The sequence below is a fragment of the Nanorana parkeri genome, unplaced genomic scaffold (genome assembly GCF_000935625.1).
Source record: "Nanorana parkeri isolate BGI_ZX_2015 unplaced genomic scaffold, ASM93562v1 scaffold573, whole genome shotgun sequence".
Classification (NCBI taxonomy): domain Eukaryota; kingdom Metazoa; phylum Chordata; class Amphibia; order Anura; family Dicroglossidae; genus Nanorana; species Nanorana parkeri.
Window position 1 is genome coordinate 136,402 of NW_017306841.1, and position 20,123 is coordinate 156,524.

The 20,123-nt window shown below is 43.4% G+C and overlaps 1 protein-coding gene across 1 annotated transcript in view; it reads left to right on the top strand.

The window, feature by feature from the left end:
- Nucleotides 1-20,123, top strand: part of TMEM240 (transmembrane protein 240) — a 59,276-nt gene that overhangs the window by 32,300 nt on the left and 6,853 nt on the right. Inside the window, exons 5-6 of the mRNA XM_018562364.1 lie at nt 830-839; nt 6,581-6,793. Of these exons, the coding sequence (XP_018417866.1) occupies nt 830-839; nt 6,581-6,793 (223 nt within the window). The remainder of the gene's footprint in view (nt 1-829; nt 840-6,580; nt 6,794-20,123) is intronic.

Below are 20,123 nucleotides of genomic sequence, written 5' to 3' on the forward strand. Positions count from 1 at the left end.
TTGGCCCTCCATTGCAACTTTCCAAGTCTGCAATAATTAATTTCTGCTGCCAAAATATAGAGCCACCCTATATATCTTTTAATAGGCTGCACCTTTTGTCAGTTAAAAGCTGTCCTTGAGCTCCGGTCAGTGACTTTGCTTAAGCTGAGATGATATCATCAATCTGCTGCAGGCAGGAAGAAGTATTTCCTTAGTCTCCTTTCCCCCCAGTGAGCAGACTGCAACATTGCAAAGAACCACATAGGCAGCAGGACGTACTTGGCCAAGTCTTCTCTGAGCCAACATTTCAGTCCAAGAAGTAAATGCTGACCCTGAATAGTGCATGGGCAAAAATACCCCCATCCGTCCAATGAGAAAAGCAGAAGAAGGCATTGTCAGGGGAGTACTGTAATCTTTCTGAGAGGTAATACATACCTGGAAGTCTTATACTTAGGCATTACTCAGCATGCATGTACTTAAAATGAGCTGTTTCACACTAATGAGTAATCAATCTGCTTTTATTTCAGAAAGACCAGATAGACCAGGGGTAGGTAATCTCGGCACTCCAGCTGTGGTGAAACTACCAATCCCATGAGGCATTGCAAGACACTTACATCCATTGGCATGACTTCCAGAGGCCGAGGCATGATAGGATTTTTAGTTTCACTACAGCTGGAGTACCAAGGTTGCCTTCCCCTGTGTTAGACTGACAGCACTCTGAGTGTTCCCTTACTCTTCCAGTCTGTTATCCTTAATGTGCAACGGATTACAAGATAAATCCAAGTCCATTCTATTATAATGAATACATTCTATATTGGCCTGCACAGTTAGCTTTTTCAATTCCAGTAACTGCAACTGTGCTTAGAAAGTAATGATGAGTCCTCTACAGTTAATATGAAGAGCAGAATGTGTGTTGTCAAGCCAGACAGACACAGGAGGCGAACACAACAGATGGTCTTTTCCTTTGACAAAACATACCTAAAATATAAAAAAAACATACACTGATTGGTTAGGAACAAAGCTATGCAATGTGGCCTTACTCAACCCCCCTTCCTCCAGATTTGGACCATAAAGGGCAGATTTCACTTTTATACATGGATAAAGAGGTGCTTCTCGAAGCAGTGTTACTTCTAGTCTACATTTCCACCTGGGGGCACAATGTTAGTTAAGGGATGTGTTGTACCAGATGTGGTTTATACACTACATGCCACACTCACTGTGGTGTGCTACAATGCAAAGTAAAGTCATTAAAGATGACCCAAACTCTGGAATTTGTGCTAAAAAAGGCAAGCAGAGGGCGAATGACCAATCCCCAGTATTGCCTGTGGTATCCCTGCAGCTGATCCTTCCCCATTACTGACTTACCATGCCTTGTTCAGAACTATGCCTCTCTGTGGAGGTAGCCATCTTGGTAGAATAGCAGGACTTTGCTCCCTTATGTCAGAGCAGCCCCCTGATGACTGATGGGGGGTAATGAAGCAGAAGGAACGGTGGAGGAGTCACAGATCCCCACAATAAATGAAGGAGGGGCAGAGAAATGCATGCACTGCAGGTCTTCAGGTGCAATTTTCTCTCCAGAATTGAGAACAGGGAACAGAATACCCAGAGGAGTTCAGCAACACAGGTAGTGGAACTGATAAGAATTGTTTGATCTGCTTTTAGGTTTTCAATATAGTGAGTAACATATAATATAGTAACATTAAAGAATAAGGAAATGTTCCAACAAAGCTTCCTTACCCTTTAATTGCATCCCACTGAGCTGAGATAGTCCATCCTCCCCTCCCAAAGATGTATTCTATACTTACGAAGTTTTCGTTACCAAGGGACCACACAATGATTAGATCCTTTGCACCGGCTTCTTCACCTTACGTCTGCACATGTGCTAATAAACCCCATAGACTTTCATGGGGCCCGGGAGATGAATCATAAACCTGCAGAGAAATCAAATGATAATTACAATGGTACGAACCTATTAAACAAAAAAATTAAAACTCTATTTTCTCTGTGGTGGAACGGGAATTCTTACTAGGGATTCCGCCAGAACAGAAAATTTGAAAATTAATGTAAAATTAATTTGGAAAGCTGAGGCACTGAGAAAATCAGATGTCTCTGTTTCGAACATAGAGTAAGGGCCCATTCACACCGGATTTGTTGCGTTGTGATCTGTTTTTCAACAGATGCTAACGGTAGGGGACCGAAATATAAATGGGTGTGAAGGTGGCTACTTCCCACCGCTCCGTTCCATTGCATTACGTTAAGTTGCACTGAGAGAAAGTAGAGCATGCACTACTTTTTTTTTCAGTGCAACGTAACGCAACGGATCCCATGTGAACTAGCCCCATTCAGACCCATTCATTTTTCGGTGCTAATTCATTAGCATCTGTTGAAAAACAAATCACAACGGATCGGAAGGAAATTTGAAGGTACAATTGCAAGTCAACAAGCCCTCTGATGACTTGCGATTTCCTTCTGATTTTGCACCCTAATGTGGTGATGATAGGGCCAAGACCCATCCACTTGATCTACTTGCTTACAATCCACAGCAAAGCACCCATATACTGTTACTATGATTGTACACGCTATATTTTAATTAGAGTGTAAGTGTGGGTACAATAAAAAAAACATTTGGGGATATTCACAAAAAGAGTTTGGGGAAGGCAGGAGAAGTGAACAATCAGGGGGAGAGAGACTGCGGGGAACAGAAGAATTACAAAGGAACCAAGAATCAAGTAGGAATTTACATGGTTCTTGTACTTCCCCAGTACTTGTTTAGCCCACATTTCAGCTTTAAAGCTGAACTCTGAGTACAAAAACTTTTATTTGAATATACAGTATTTATCAATAGCCACAAAGAATATAGTGGCAACATCCTTCCTCACTGTGCTGTACATAGCCTGTATAGGGAGCAGAGGTGTGGAAGGGACCACTACAGGAAAACTACAGGAGGAGGCGGTGACATGACCAGTCATTCTACAGATGGAGAAAGAGCAGCAGTGACCGGTCTTTATTACAAGAAGGGGCCGAGACAAGGCCAGTCACCCTGCACAAGGTGAGAGAGCAGCAGTGACTGGTTTTTATTACAAGACTGCACAGAGGGAAAGTTTCACTCTTGATTACTGGGCACATCTGAAAGGAATTACAGAGCTCACCATTAGTATGAGTACACATGCCTCTTGTATTTAGACAATATTTGCTTATCTTGGAGCTAAGCTTTATTGGTGCATTCACAACCAAAATCTGAAGGAAATTGCAAGTCAACAGATTAAGAAGGGCACCGAAAAATGAATGGGTGCGAAATGGGCTAGTGCACCCCACATCTGTTGCGTTACATTGCGAGGCAAAAAAAAGTATTGCATGTTGTACTTTTTTTTCAACACAAGGGAACGGAGTGGTATGAACTAGCCCCATTCACAACCATTCATTTTTTGGTGCCCTTCAGTTAGAACTTAGAGTCCATTAAAATGTTTACTCCAGATCAGGTACCCCCCATTTACAAAATGTAGCTGGTAATGTGGAGCCCGCAGTGTGTCAGGGAATGCACTCTGCGGGCTCCAATCACAGCGAATTCTGTGATTGGAGGTGAGGCTAATCACATGACTTTGACAGGTCTCATCACTGGGCTCTCCTGGCTTTTTCTTTTTCCCTTCATTCCTTTGACTAGCACACCATTTGCAAGCAGAGTGTAATGCACATTTGTAAAGCATAACATTGTGCTTTATAAATGAGATTTTTATTACAATGAAAGCAGTGGTATTGCAGCTGTAAGGTCATACCACTGCTTTATAACCAAGGCTTTGTCAGAGCCTGGGTGAAGCTGCCTTTGACCCCCTCCTTATGAATAGACCCCCTTAGAGCATTCACAGTGCGCACCTGCTGCAGTTCCACTGACAGCCCTCAGCCTGTTTGCGAGCTTGGTCTCTGCAGTTTGATGGAAGCTCTCTGTGAGTAAACAGAGGCTTCTATTTTTGCAGGTATGGAACATTAAGTCATTTCTAAGTCGGGGATGTATTCAGCCGTGCAGCCTTTGTTTACAGCAAACACTGGCATGTTTCTGGCATCTCTTGAATGCAGTCAAGCAGCCGCTGACTAGCGGGAGCCCCTGGTATCTCCGCATCACCCTCGCTACCTGTGCTATTGCTGCATTGTGTCAGAGCGGTTGCAGCCACAGATGCAGAGCTCGGTACCATTAATCCCCTGGTGAGCAACTGCAGAGAGACACGAGCTCTACTGACTGCAAAAGAAGCCTATTCTGTGCCGTGAAAAACACACCTCGGAATATGGAGGAGTGAAAGAGACGGATCAGGAGCCCATCTGTCCTGGAAATAGAGATGAAACAAAGCAGTATGCAATTTGCTCTAAATTTGGCTAATCTGATGTCTGAACTGGGGAGGGCGGGTGATTAAAAAAAACCTCAAACATTTGCAATGCTTTTCTGACATTATGGCCGCATTAGAAAGTCCTGCACCAAATTCATGAAACCATTTAATAGTTTTCGTGGCATTTCCGGGGCATGCTACAAATTCTTATCTGTGACACTTCTGGCGCTGTGACTGCAACTAATTCATTAAGAAATAACGCCATATTGGTAATAAGAAAAGTGGAGGCACATAAGACTTCTCCCAGGTTGATGTAAGTTATGTCTCACATGTGTAGCATGACCCCCAGAAGTATGTGAGGGACCCCAGAGGCTGGGTGGGCTCACATTTCACCTCAGGGATGAGTTCTTAGCTGGTTGTGGGATGTGAATGTGAAGTTGGGCGCCGGTCAAGTTTTCAAAGATTTAATTCCTGCGATAGCTCACAAAGGAGAGAGGGTTAAGGGCCACAGACAACTAGATCCCGCTTCACAGTGGAGAGAGCCTGTAGGCCAGTTACAGGCATGACTCCCAGAGGCAGAGGCATGTTGAGATAGTAGTTAAAGCAAAGCTGGAGGGCCAGAGTTGACCACCCCTGCTTTAAGCTGATTGCAGCAACACTGTGTGCGACAGAACTTTAGCTGGTTAGCAGACATAGCACAGAACTCCCTGGTGAGACACCAGACTCCCTGCAAGGTCCAAGCCAAATTCCAGCTTCTCCTGCAGATAACAGCTGTAGGCCCAGACACTAGGTCTCCATTCCTGAAGACTTTTCCCTGGGCTGCAGGCCTGGCCAGATTGCATAGCGCAACGCACACCTATGCATGAGCCCGGGGGGAAAAGACATTCACAAGGTAAGTCCCGAATATTGATGTCCTCCCCCAGGATGCACCACTGGCCAAGAAACCTCATAATGATTGGCTAGGGAGGCACACATATTCATAACTATATAACCACATTATTGGATGTTCTGCTCTATGGCAAGGTCGTACCCCAGCAGCGGGCAGAAACAAACAAATGAGCACAGAACTATTAAATCAGCGTAGACTGGCTACAGTTCAGCAGAACTAAATTTAAGGAGTCACCCAGCTTAGGACAAGAAGGCTACTCAAGTATTGTCTCACAATATGACAACAGATTCCTATACACTTTACCGACAGAAACATGGATCTGTTGCATGTTGCGCCATTGTTGCATGGACAGGAGACATTTCTAATGAATGTCTATGACACTATTAATAATTTCCAGGGACTGTTTCAATTAGTCATGCAGGGACTGTGGTCAAGGCTGCAACTGGCCCCTACTCCAGCCCTGTTCGCTATAGTGTCCTCCATTACTAGTGCAACATACAAGCATGCAGAAACATTGAAGTGGTCCTCTCCAAATATCCTCCTCAGAAGACAGGAAAGCTTCTGATAAGTGGCATGCCTCATGTGTCCCCTGGATTTGGTCATGTGACATTCCATACCACGGGACCAGTGCAGGGGATGAATGGGGCAGTGCCACTACGCTGGCCATTAGATGGTTCCCTGCTTGCTGTAGAGGATTGTTGGTAAGGAGCAGTTGGCAGGGTCATCTGGCATGTCTATTTATATTGTAGAACAGTAAAGTGTAGGGGGGGGCAGAAAAAGGAAGAAGTAAAATAGAGAATTGATGGCATTCAGGAAAAAGGGGAACTGAGAACAGACAGTATGGGGAGAAGCACCAGTTCAGATTTTTATTTCCAGGGCCCATAGAGGTTTAGGGCCCAAAAGGAATAGGCACACGCCAGGTTGCTTATCTCAGATACAATATATGGTTTGTGTTATCTGCAGAGGATTGTACAAACCATGATGGTTGCAGGGATTTAGGAGTCATATGATTCATCATGAATATTGAGAATCAGCACAAACACATTCAGGGGAATCAGGAAAGCATAATTCATGTTCAAGTAGCTGATCTGTCTAATTTGCATAGAATTAAGCAGAGGACCCCCATGGGGGCATACCATGCTCTCTTGGGGGAACAAACTTCCTGTTGGAGGGGGAAGCCGTGCTGCCACCAAGACTTATACTGAGCTGGTAAGTAAAACCACTTTCTACTATTTTACTATTACGACCAGGGTAGCGCATGTTCACCTGGTGAAGTGAATAATTGTGTCGTCACCACCAAATATCCAGCAAGGCGGATTTTTCATTATTCGTTCATCTCTAATATTCATTGTGTCTGCTTCGTTACTAATTGCTGTGTTCCTTTGTTCCTATTTCTGCAGGTACCATGTTCACTATGTCATCCCGTACGATGGAGACCAGTCAGTGGTGGACTCAGCACAGAATTACTTTGTCACTGACAATGTAACTAAGCAGGAGATTGACCTGATGCTGGGACTATTGTTGGGATTTTGTATAAGCTGGTTCTTGGTCTGGATGGACGGGGTTCTGCATTATGCTGTCAGAGCATGGCGGACCAGTAGGAGATATGGTAAGTCCATGGCTCATCAGCTATTACCAGTAATACAGAATAATACATTTATATTATCTTTCAATGCTCTTAAAATATATGCTGGACTTGTTTTATATATCTGGTCATATTAGCTGTGGTAAAGTGGTTGTTTTGCTGGGAAACAAAATCCTGAAATCCTCCAAAGACCACCATAAAGGACCATATTTTTAAATCTTCAGCTTTCATTGAAATCAAATCTAGTAGTCTTTCCATTATGGTCCGCGATCAGACACTTCCTGTTATACGGTGACAACTGTCTCCCTGTTGTGCACCTGTATTGTGTCCTGTAGTGACGTAGCAGACAGTGGGAGGAGGTAAAGTGCCCAGAGGGGGATATGTTATCTCACTCGGCAGTGGAACTCAGAGCTGTCACATGGGTTTTCAATGGAATCAACAGCTGACCGTTTCAATGCACATAACTCAGGCAATGTCTGCTGTTGCCACCCTCCCTGAGAAATGCCAAGCAGCTATTGCTGGAGTGCATGACACAGGAGGGGGCTGCAGAGAGGCAGCAGGAGATCAGCAGCACTGAGATGCAACAGCAAAGGATGAAAAAGGTTAAAGAATCATTTTGAGTCACTTGTTTATGATACATGGTGCGTTAACAAACTAAATGCCATTCAGTTATTGTTTACATCTACGTTACACTTGAGCTACTGAGCTTCGTGAACAATAGGCTTTATTTACATCAAAGCAGCAAAGAGAGCCTGGCAATGTTGGAAGGAGCCTAAGGCCCAATCTGTTGGCCAACAGGAGGATTCAAAGCCTTCATAAGCTATATTTAAAGTATACAGTAACTAAAGGTAAAACGTTTTCTAGATTTGGATAAAGTGGTGAGGGATTGGAAGCTCTGTCAGGATTTTTTTGCTGTCTGTGTCACTCTCTCTCTAACTGTCCGGGTCACCAATGTCATCAGGAATGAAAGTGAGGGGAAATCCAAAATGTCAAGTTGCCACCAATGCGGGGCACTTGTACCTGTGACATCAAAAAGGAGCTATATCATACATATTGTTGAGTCTACAGGACACGAAGTGAAGGGAAATCTCCCTAATGAGACATAGATAGCAATAAAAAAAACCTGAGAGCGGTTTTAAACCTCCCTTAATCGATCTACAAATTAAATAAAAAAGTTTTGGCTTTAGATATATTTGAATAAACTCTGGGGGAAAAATGTAATCCTTGCAGTGCAAGGGTTACATGCTCACTTTTGCATAGGGTCAAAAATAAAAAAGTTATACTCACCCGATCCTCCGAGCTGGCTTGATGTTAGACCGATCCCATCTGCCCCTCTGTCCCCTCCACTGCAGCAGTCCCTGAGTCATCACGTTCTGTACACAGTGTATAGAACGTGTGGACGCCGAGGGACATACCATCGCTGCAGAGGAGGCAGGCTGGAGTGTGCGCTGTCACAGCTGGCTGGCTTGGAGGTCGGGTGATTATAACCTTGTTATTTTTTACTCTAGCCAGTTCTTCTTTAACACATGGGTAACCTCGGCACTCCAGCTGTAGCGAAGCTACAAATCGTATGATGCCTCTGGGAGTCATGCTTGTGGATGTCAGAGCTTTGCAATGCCTCATGCCGAAGTGCCAAGGTTGCCTACCCCTGCTTTAACACTTGACATACTAAACAAAAAAACATGTTTTTAAAGGTTATACTTTTAGCCTGACCACAATAAATACAAAATAAATTACATATAAAACCGCTATACGTTCTCTTTAGGCAGATGTATCAAGCTCGGACCAAGTCAATAAAGCGAAATAAAAGACAGATATAAATTTAGCCTAAAACTGAAGATTCCGATTGGTGATATGAGTATTTCTTATTCTCAGCCGTGTCCGGTTCCTTTTAAAATGCTGCCCCAAATATTATCAACATAACATTTGATGTAATTCAAACACTTCAAATGTTTCTATGTGTTCCTTTGTTGTCATGTCAAGGAAGAGAAGTCATATTAGGAATGACTAGGCTTCCTCTAGCTATCAGGGGGCTCCAGGATGTAGTTCCATATTGACATGGCCGGGATGACAAGACCTAGAAGGCAGAGTGAACGTTTGCACAGAGCTTCTAGGTCCGGGGCGTTCTTTATGGAAATGAGTAGCAGATGCCCAAATATAAATATAAAGCAGACAGCTGCCTCCGATCCTGTATTCTATTTTTAATCATTGCATCATAGTTGGTGTCAGGAAGAGAGAAGCCTTTGCACAAGATGACCATCACTCATGTGCTTAGGGTAGTATAATTCCTAAATATATATATATTAGATAGGTAATGCTAATAGCCAACATTTGCGATGTATGAAGACGAGAGAAGCTCACGGGGTCTCAAGAGTCCCCAAAAAACTTTTTTGGTTTCACAAATGGTGACAAGAGGATATGCACAGCTAACGCATTTTGGGGGTCAAGAATCCCCCTTCATTAGGGCATAAACAATAAACAACAGGATACTGATGGACTCTAAACGTACAGACCCTGCAGACAATCCTATTTCTAAAAGTGTTTACTTGTACAAATGCTAAACTTCTGGTAAAGATCTCTTCACACCAAGGATTTCCACCCCCCGCATGAGAAATAGGTGCACGAGCTGTAAGTTTAGAGTCCATCAGCATCCTGTTGTCTATTGTTTAAGCCCTGATAAGGGGGAGTCCTGGCCCCAGAAACACGTTGGCTGTGCATATCTTCTTGTCACCAATTGTGAAGCCAGTAAAGGTTTTTTTGGACTCTTGAGACGATGACCTGGCATTTTTTGTAGTCTTCATTCACATGGATTTCTCATTCTGGACGTCCCCTCCCTCCAGAGGGCCCACTGTTTTGTGAAGTGCTGCCGGAACTGAGCCATCAGGCCCAAATATTGCTCCTTTTGGACTACATCATAAAGCGCGGCACAAACTGTTGGCGCTATATAAATCCTGTATAATAATAGAGAAAGTTTGTGGTCCAGCACCTCATCCACACTCATCCTTGGACTTTTGCAGAGTGTTACTGCCTGCACTATAATGTGCGTTACTTTGTGCATTAATGGATCACCATACACATTGCGGTCTCATCGTACAATTAACGTTGGATTTACCAAAACTATATAATATAAGGGCCAAACTAAACTATCCAATCCAATCAGACAGCCCCTTGCGCTATAGAGTTGTTGGTAGCTCTAAAGAGGATTGTACAGTTTGTAATGTGTGTGCTACGCACACTCATTTTGAATGGATTGGCAACGCACCACAACGCAGATTTTAATGGACCACATAGATAGGTAATCTCATCTCTGAGTTGTGTTCTGCTAAAACATTGGTGTCCACTGGCTAGTGCATTTTTTGTGCACTTCAAAATGACAACCTAATGAATGAATGCCACTGCAATGCACTCTGTGTTGTCAGTTACCATGCATTGTCGTAAGGCGCTCTACTGCCATGCACAGATGTGAATAGAGCCCTAAGGGTTAGCTTGCTTGTCTCATAGTACTGAAGTCCTGAGCTTAGTTTCCATGATGTTCACTTTCCTCAGGGAGTTTATATGTTCTCTGTGCATTGGTGTGAGTTTCCTCTGTCTGTGAATGTGCACATGCCTGGTGAAAGATCATTAGATAATAAACGTATAAGGACCAGAACTGATATTAGTGATGTACAGTATGTAACGCACCAAGGATTGTGTCATCCCATTATAAATGAATACAAGAAATGAAGACAGACCTGCATACAGCTGTAATGCCTAAAACTGTTTTTTAGTATAGAGATGAAAGCAGTGTATTAACAGAAGGCCAGGCACTCATCATTTCATTTGTCACCGTGGTCCCTGGTGTCCAAGCCAGATAAATTATATTCATTGTGATTGACCATAATGACTTAAAACTGCCCTTTCCCGTTCTGCCATTCTCTACTTATTCCCACCGGGATGTTTATTTTGTGCCAAACAATTTATAGTAACATTCCGAACAATGAACCAATTCTGATTCTGTCTAAAATTACATAGGGATCATTTTTATAACTAGCACAGGAGCACCGCTATGCAGATCCTGTCCCTAAATCCAGCACCTATTTCAGTATAAAAATACATTGAGGTTTGCAGATTTGTCCCTTGCCCTTTTTGTTGCTTGAGGTGGCCGGGGGTGCTGGATGGTGAACAATCAGTGGAAGGGGTGCTGGTGGAGTAGCACGCTTCGTTTGCCTGAAGAAGGGACCACAATCGCTTAACAATGTTACACAACCATGGTCAATAAAAAAGATTGACTAAAAATCAAGTTGGAGTGAGAGTGACTTTCTACCAACTTTATTTGATTTGCAGAGGCATCTGCAGTCACTTCAGCACCCACTCGACATCTGAGGTATTTCTCCGGTCAGGAGTGTGATTGGATCTACTTTGTATCATGCTGGTGGAGTATGACGACGCCAAGAGCCGAGCTCTTCACAATCTGAGACATCCTGGTCGGCATCCTGACAAGCTTGTGGCAACCAGTGATGTTACTGGTTGTCAGGAGCTCGACGGGACGCCAGCAAGCACGGATTAGGTTGCTAAGAGCTGGGTGGGGAGATGTGTATGGACCTTACACATCTCCCTGCCCGGCTTTTATCAACCTGGGAAGCTGAGGCCGTAAAGGAGGCGACAGGCACACTGCAAACATTGTGCAGCAAAGCTGCCATGTCGCTCTGCCTGCTGCGCCCCCACGGGACCCAAAGAGATGCTGCCTGAGGCGAAAGCAAAAGGGGATGGCCCAGGGCTTTGTTATTTAGTGGTTTTGTATAATTTTCCAATTTGACCATTTTAGTACTGCTGTATGTATATACTGTATATGTCCTCTTACTCAAAACCAAGATCATGGCTGCTGCGATCACTGAACCTGGAAGCCCCAAGGATTTTGTCATTTCCTGTTTCAGGCAATCATTTGTCTGACTGCTGTCGCTGGAGAAGAAAATGGTGAAGCAAAATTTGAGCTTTATCGGCTTTTGTGAGGTCCATAGGTGGCATTAGAGTTCTAGTAGACCCCTGGTGTCTCCAATAAGAGGAACTGTCACCTCCTCTGTGCTATCACATAGGGTTCTTGTTAGCCACCCCAACATATATGTACATACAAATGTGTTGGGTGCACTCATGTGCGAAAATGTCCATTGCACCACAAGTTACATAGTGCAGTGAATGATGGAGTGAAAGCAATAGTTCTAGGGCTATAATGCTTTTTTTTTTTTACATTATAAGAGCATATCCTCTTCTGTTATAACATCAGCATTGTAATAGGAATGCATACTAGAGTTGTTTCTGATAATACAATCAAAGCTTACTGGGAATAATCCCTTTTATATAGTGAGTGCTGCCTTCCGTCTGCCCATCACTATCAACATCTTCCTGGATTCCCAGTGTGCTTTGCGTCTCTTTCCCTGCTGCTTGATGTGATGCAATCTCCATTTCTCAAGACTACATATTCCATCATGCATTGCTTCCAGAAAGCAATGATGATGTTACATTGTTCAGACTTTGAGTTGTATTTCAGAAGGCAGGCTGTGTAAGAGTGGTGACACAAGGAAGTTCATATTCACAGGGCTGCGTGATGTAGTGTCAGTGCATTTAGGAAGTCCATCTAATGGGCATCTTCAATAAGTTTATAAACTTCTAGGTGGATCTGGTTATTAGGAGTGGGATAGAACTTATGGAAATGCAATATAGAAATACAGATTTATTTGTAGTTTGGGACCATAGTAGGGATGCACCAATTCCGGTTTCTCGGTATCAAGTACCAGTACCGATATTTATGTGCCGTGTTTTCCTGGAAGCCGCTCCATGTTTGGCCGGCTCCATGCTGATTGGCCAGGAAACCGGCTTCGCAGCCAATCAGCATGAAGCCGGCTTCCCAGCCAATCAGGAAGCGGGTCATTACTTGCCGCCCGACTCACTGATTGCCCAGGAAGCCGGCTCCATGTTCCCCTAGAGGCACTGCCGGTCAGAGGAAAACTTCCTGCCTCACTGACTGGGCAATCTGATTGCCCAGGAAGCCGGCTCCATGTTCCCCTAGAAGCACTGCCGGTCAGAGGAAGTTTTCCTCTGACCGGAAGTTCCGGTATCGGGAAAGGGATCGGAGCATTTGGGCTAGTACAAGTACTTACCCAAATACTCGGTATCGGCACGGTGCATCCCTAGACCATAGATACCATTTAATCGTCTAACAAGGCTGAAGCAGCATACAGCTGTGACAGCAGATAGGACGATCTTTACAAATGAGCAGAATCTTCAGAAATGTGTACCGGGGGGTTATTAAAGATGTGATTAAAATTAGAGATAGCTGGTTATGGATTGATGACTTTTATGAGAACCGTGACATGGAAACTGACAATAGGTGCTATTATAGGACACTTGTTACCTCTTTTTTTTTAAATTCCATTAAAAGTCTATTAGTTTCTCATTAGCTTTTCCGAGAGGCCGCTCTGGAGAATTGCAGCGCAGACAGGTGTCTGTGGTGAGCAGAGAAGGACCCATATCTGTCATCGGCGGAAAATAGCTGTGTTCTAGATTCTGCAGAGTCTGATTGCAGTGCATGGATTCCGCTGATAGGAGGAGCTCTGGGTGTTGTCATAGGATTTCACGTTCTACTTAGGAATATTTCTGATGAGACACTCGAGTGCAGAGACAGATTCCGAAGCATCGCCCTGAGATCTGCTTTTGAGATTTTGGATTCTTGTAGGATGGATGTCTTCATTGTAGAAGACTGCTGAAGAGTCAATGAACTTAGGTGCAAGCCATCAATGTCCCTGGTGCCCAAAATGCATCCCAGGGACCGCAGGCGACCATTTGGCACTTATTGTGGAGCCCATCGGGGCCCCTGCAGACTATAGTCTGTGTTCTCCTCATCTAGGTGGTTACTCGCTCCAGTGAATGAAAAATATTCTTTGGAATTAATTTTAGTATCTGAACGGTTTGGTGTGTTTCTTTCACACTGTCTTATTGTTTCTGTGCTGTCCATTCATTTCCCCTTTTTATGTTTTCTCTGAGCTTTGATAATAGATCTTGCTGAGAGAAATATTAAACATGAGACAAGTATTTTTTAAGGGGGCTTCTCCTGGGCCATCTCCTGTGTCATGTCTGGAGTCTCTGACTACCTTTTGTAGCATGGCTGCCGTTTTTGACCATCTCCTGTAGCATGCCCATAGTCTCTGACCATCCCTTTTTATGTGGCTGCAGTCTCTGACCATCTCCTTTAGTATGCCTGCTTTCTGTTACCATCTCTTGCAGCATGTCTACAGTCCCAGACCATCTCTTGTGTCATGTTTGCAGTCCCTGACCATCTCTTGGATCATCCTTTGTCTTTGGTCATCTCTTGTAGTATGCATGCAGTCTTTGACCATCTCCTGCCATGTCTGCAGTTTCTGAGAGGTTTCTTTCTGCAATACATTCATTATATATTATGTGCAGCCATTGGTGATGGGGAAAGGGAAGGAAAAGGACCAGCGAAGGGTCAGAATATCTCCAACCCAACCGATCACATATATAGAGTTTTATTGTGTGTATTCTATGCTTGGAGGCACAGGAGTCATGCATGCTCCATTGAAACTGTATTACTGTCTCCCAATGGGAAGAATTCCCTTCATTTCCTGTCCTGTAGACACAATTGAAAGGAAGAGGAATTCCCCTCTTAGGCTCCATTCACATATAGCGTTTGCGTTTCCTGCGCTGTTTTCCGTGCGGAAGACCGCGCTGCAATGCAAATGCTAAAATCTTTAATCTGCACAGATTGCACTTGTTTGCGGCTAATATACAGCCGCGAATGTGCAAAATCAGTCAAAAAATCGTGCTTGGACTATATATTTTGCGAGCCGTGCGGTTTTCATACCGTGTGGCAGTCGCAAAACTCTGAACAATGCACATTAAAGTGCATTGTTTTTTCTGTTTAGAGCGGCTCCGCACCTATTTGGCCAGCCAAATACATGCGGACAACCGCTCCAGTGTGAATGGAGCCTTAGACAGATGTCAACGAAAAAGTAGCCCTATCAGAACACTTCCCCTTTATTCCTGTTCTGGTGACAACTCAAAATTGACAATAGTTACCAGGATACGTAGAGAGGGTTAATCTCAGATTATTACAGGTAGGGGTTTTTTGGTAGAAGAGATGCTGCCTATCTGCTGGCAGATTTTTGTTAATTGTATGCTGAACACAGAGCATGCACAGTGTACAGTCCTGGCCCATTTTCAGTATTGAGAAGATGCTGAGAATGGAGATGGGTGCTGGGACAACAGAACTCTAGTGTGCATGCAGTTACATCATCTGTGGCTACCCAGTGGCCAAAGCATGGAGACACCAGACCCGGAAGAAGATGGAAGCAATGGTGATAGAGTCTGAACCTCACATCGCTGGAGGAGAGCAGATCTAGAGGTAGGTGTGCTGTAGTGGGCACGTATGCTGTGCGACCTCCCATGAAGTCCTGCTTTAGGTCAACCATGCTCAATTGCAAACAGCAGAATGCGTGTTTGGTGATAACTGAGACTTCCCAACTTCAAAGGAGCCATAGGAACAGTATTCCATGGCTGAGCATTTTCTAGGAGTCTATACTGGGGCAGAAAAATTACTGCCAGGACTTGATGTGAACCCTGAGGTCAATTTCAAAAGTAGACCTCACCTGGCAACTACATGGACCTTTTTAGTTTTCACATCTGCACAGTCCTGGATCCCTGAAATGTGGTCATAGGCAGGCCTTCATTTGGCACAAGGTTTTGGCATCCCCACCATTCCACTATCCAACAGAACACTTGTCTATTGGCCCATTGGATAGTGGAAGGTCAATTTCAAAAGTAGATCTCACCTGGCGACTGCATGGACCTTTTTAGTTTTCACATCTGCACAGTCCTGGATCCCTGAAATGTGGTCATAGGCAGGCTTTCATTTGGCACAAAGTTTTGTCATCCCCACCATTCCACTATCCAGCAAAACACTTGTCTATTGGCCCATTGGATAGTGGAATGGTGGAGGACAGGGTCTGAGCCAAGTCATGGTCTAGTTGCAGTAAGACCTGAGGATCAAGGGATGCATGTCTGAAGATTTAGAAAGAAGGCTCACACAGTCTATTTGTTTAACATTTCGTGGTCAGGTAACATGTAAGCTGGATGTACAGATCTAGTACTTCTTCACACTGCACACTGTTCTAAGAGCAAAGAAAAAAAGGCCATTGTATGAAAGTAGCCATGCTTGCATCTTTCAGCAAATGTAAAAACAGCTTAATATATAGGAAATAGATTGCGACTATGGATAAGCATTCCAGATGGAGGAATAAATATACAGAGAGAATGGAGGCATTGCTCGATAAAGGGCACAATTTAAGTAGCAATATTCTGTAGGTGTCTTTATCAGTGAACGGTTTAATAGGGAGGATTCATCAAAAACACACCAAGGTTGTCAGGGGACAGATTCCACACTGATAGGATTTGGCCTATTATACTTTCTGCCTCTGGGATTCTGGCTGCAGGGCAGCAATTGATGGTTCACAGAATTGTATTTTTTCAGTCACCAACAAAAGATACTTGGACATGGAAGTTCACTAATTAAACACAGTGATATATTTTACTAGGTTAGTCTGCATTCAGATGAATGCAACAATGTAACACAAAATCCACCCTGCACAAAGCCATGTTGAATCATTGTCTGCATTGTCCAGGCACATGTGGCATCAAGAGCTCGGCCTCTGTGCAGGTTCTAAGCAGCTTTCTGCAAAAGAGATTTAAAGTGAAAATGCAGGCAAACAGCTAAATATATAGTTACATCAATCCAAATAAAATGTAGGCCGCACTCCTTGTACAGATATGTACAAGGAGTGCAACCTACCCGTTCAGTACTTCATAGTTCATAGTTGACCTGTTGAGACCACTCTATACTGTAGACTAGATAAAATGCGCAGGACAGACAGTTTTCATGATCAGCCAGATGGCTGAAATAAATTGCCTTATTCCAAAATGAATTGCATGATATTTGGTTGCACTGTCCTCTCAGATATACAATGTAGAAATGAAGCAGCTGATTACTTGAACTCCTGCCAAGCTCGGAGAAATGGAGGAGGGAAAAAAAATCCAATTTTCTGAGTTTATGTCACTTCCAATTAGTTTTTATTTTCATCCAGTCCATTATAGTTCAGTGGGGTATCAAGCAGAAGGAGGGGGCGCTGAAACTCAATTTTGAATTAGTGAAATTGAGTTATTTTAATTCACTGAAATTTTATTTAAAAATCCGAAAATTTTGGCAAAATGTCTCCATTTTTGCTCAATGCATTGGTATCAATGGGGAAGACACATTGGGAGACGATTTCTCCGTGTTTGAAAGAAGTCGTCAATCCAGTCCATTATAGTTCAATGGGGTATTAGGCAGTAAGAGGGGGTGCTGAAACTCAATTGGGGTTAGTAAAATTTAGTTATTTTATTTCCCTTATATTTTATCAAAGATTTTCTAATTTTCTAAATTTCTCCATTTCTGCTCTAAGCATTGGTATCAAAGGGGAAGGCACCATTAACAGCCCCATCGACAGGAAAGATAAGCATGTAGATGATTTTTTTTTTATTTTACAGATATAACTTTTCTTTTTAATCTTTAGAACAGTGACAGGATCTCATGTAAAGTGCACACTTCAGGTCTCTCATCTTGATTTTGGCTCAGCTGAACATTCCTGTTCATGTGAAAGGAGAGGGAAAAGGGGAAGAGAAGAGTGGGGCTGGCAGAGGCTGCTGAAGTTTCTTATCTCTAGGACAGACAGCAGCTGACCGTGGACACAAGACCACAAAGGGCCACACTGGGCGCCTATTTTCTTGCATCTATAGGTGGCTCAATTCGTCATCTTTCTGGTCAGGAAACATAAGCATGCAGATGATTTTTTTTATTTTACAGATATAACTTTTAATACCATCTAATTGTTCACTTGATGTGGTTGGTTGTTTTCTTGATGCAGTCTCAGGATCATTTCAAGTTGGCTGCAATGCTACAGTCACAGCCCTGCATTTTTCATGTATTGTTCATTGATGTGCAGTGTGTTTTAGATGCATTTGGGACCCCCATGGTAGATGTGCATTGCTGGAAACCACACCAATGATTTCATATACAGTGTGTGTGTGTGTGTGTCTGTATTACTTTAGAGCTAAAAGATCATTTAAAAACAAATTTGTAAAAATTTTGAATTGGATAAATATATAATATTGTATGAGAGCATTTCATATTTACAGTCCAGTTAGCAGGTTTGCTAACCTCATTTAGCACCTCATTTCGGTTATTCTTGAAGAGACACCGTCTCCAGTCCACTCAGTCTGTAGTCAAGCACTAGGGAGCACCAAGACCTTAGAAAAACACTTTAAATATCCTAAACGGTAGTTCATTGGTTCCACAATTATCAGAAAGATGACCAGAGATAGCCAACACGTTTCAGAGGTTCAACAATCCCCCTTTCTCATGGCTAAAGTCCCTTGATGACAATTGAGACATTTTCAATGTACAGGAGGATATCACGTAGGAAGGGCTTTGGTTAGGGTTTGCATCTGATAAAGAGGTTGTAAATGGTTCTCAAGCCTCACTGTAGGTGTTCTTATAGTTATCTGCTTATATGGAATAAAAGTGCTTATATGGTCCAGATATACATTTTTATTTGTCACCATAAAGGGGTCTCATAGGGACCTGGTCACTCTATTTAAGATGATCAGAAATGGAGGAAAGAACCGTGTCTATCCTTACCACCTGATTCCCCTTAATCTCCTGTAAAGCCAGCATGTCCTTCCTAGTCCTTCTGGACTCTAGTAGCACAGATGGTACATACGCTCCCATGTTTTTTGCTGCAGATAATTTATTAAGCTGATTTAATGCATTTGCTGTTTTCAGACTCATAAAACGGAGGTGTCTGGGCAAAAAAAGCAGCAGCTCTTACGTCAAGGTCATTAACCTCTGGAATTTCCAAGGAGGAATCTCTATTATTCTTTCTTCCCTTAGGCCTGAGATAAGGATAATTGCTTTAGAACCACTTTAAACCTGGGAGACTGACATTTATTCTTATTGCTATGGAAGTAAATGGATATCTCAGAAAATTCAGATTCTTAAAGTGATAGCTTGGAAACTCCTAATACCATGCAGCATGTAGGTTCACTTCACCTTAGTTTGAACGTACATCGCACGCTCAAAGACCTTGGACTTTCCATCTTGTTATTGGATCCAAACATACAGACAGCTAAAATTATATGCAACTCTCAGATTTTCTTTTATAGACAAAGCTTGGTCCAGTAAAGAGGGCATGCCGATTACCCTAATGTGTTGAGGAAAAGGTATGGGGTGCTGGATCACTTTTTCGTGGTCGGTGCCTGGGATGAAGTTAATTAGGGGAGGCGGCTCTCCAGAGGACCAGGACCATAAGTCATCTCCTATCTCAGATCAATATGCAGGGAGCAGTTGTATAGAGTCCGAAAGGGATTTTTATCCAAAAACCATAACGGTTCTGAAGGTCCCTTTTCATCAGGGCTTGGAAAGTGCTGAAAACAACATATTCAAGGCTTTTTCCCTCCTACTGTGGTGAAACCCCATCATGCATTTGCCTCTGGGAGTCATGCTTGTGGCTGTCAGAGCCTAGCAATGCCTCATGATACTTGTAGAGCAGGGGTGCCCATTAGGTAAATCGTGATCTACCAGTAGCTCTGAAAGCTGATGCTGGTAGATCACAAAGGGTGTGAATGGCGGCCCCTTTATTCCATTTTGGTATATTTATTTAGCTGTGCACACATGATTACCTATTAGCCTGAGTCTGCTGAGCCAAACTCCCTGACACCTTTCTGCTGGATACTGGTGGTTGAAGTGCTATGTATTACATCAAAGAATATTATTTTACACAGCCTGTTGCACTACACTGTTTGCAAAATACAGCAAGGTGAGCCAGGAGCGAGAGCCAGGAGAGAGACAGACAAGAGGAAGAGCAAGGAGAGACAGACAGGAGAGAGAGGAGAGACAGCCAGGGGAGGGAGCAAGGACAGCCAGGAGAGAGAGTGCGAGGAGAAACAGCCAGGGGAGAAAACGAGGAGAGACAGCCAGGAGAGAGAGAGAGGAGAGACAGCCAGGAGGATGAGCAAGGAGAGACAGCCAGGAGAGAGATAGCGAGGGAGTTTTTTTTTTTCCGTCGGTAGATCTCATGTAGCTCATCATTTGAAAAGTAGATCTTAACACAAAAATTGTGGGCACCCCTGTTGTAGAGGGTCAGAGCTTGCCTTCCCCTGCTATAGGGGATCCTTTGTTTTTTAGTAATAGCAGAGAGTAAAAAGTAACACCCGAAAATGGTGGAAGGGACCAGAAAGCCCATTTGTCCATTTTAATCTCCAGCCTGCCATT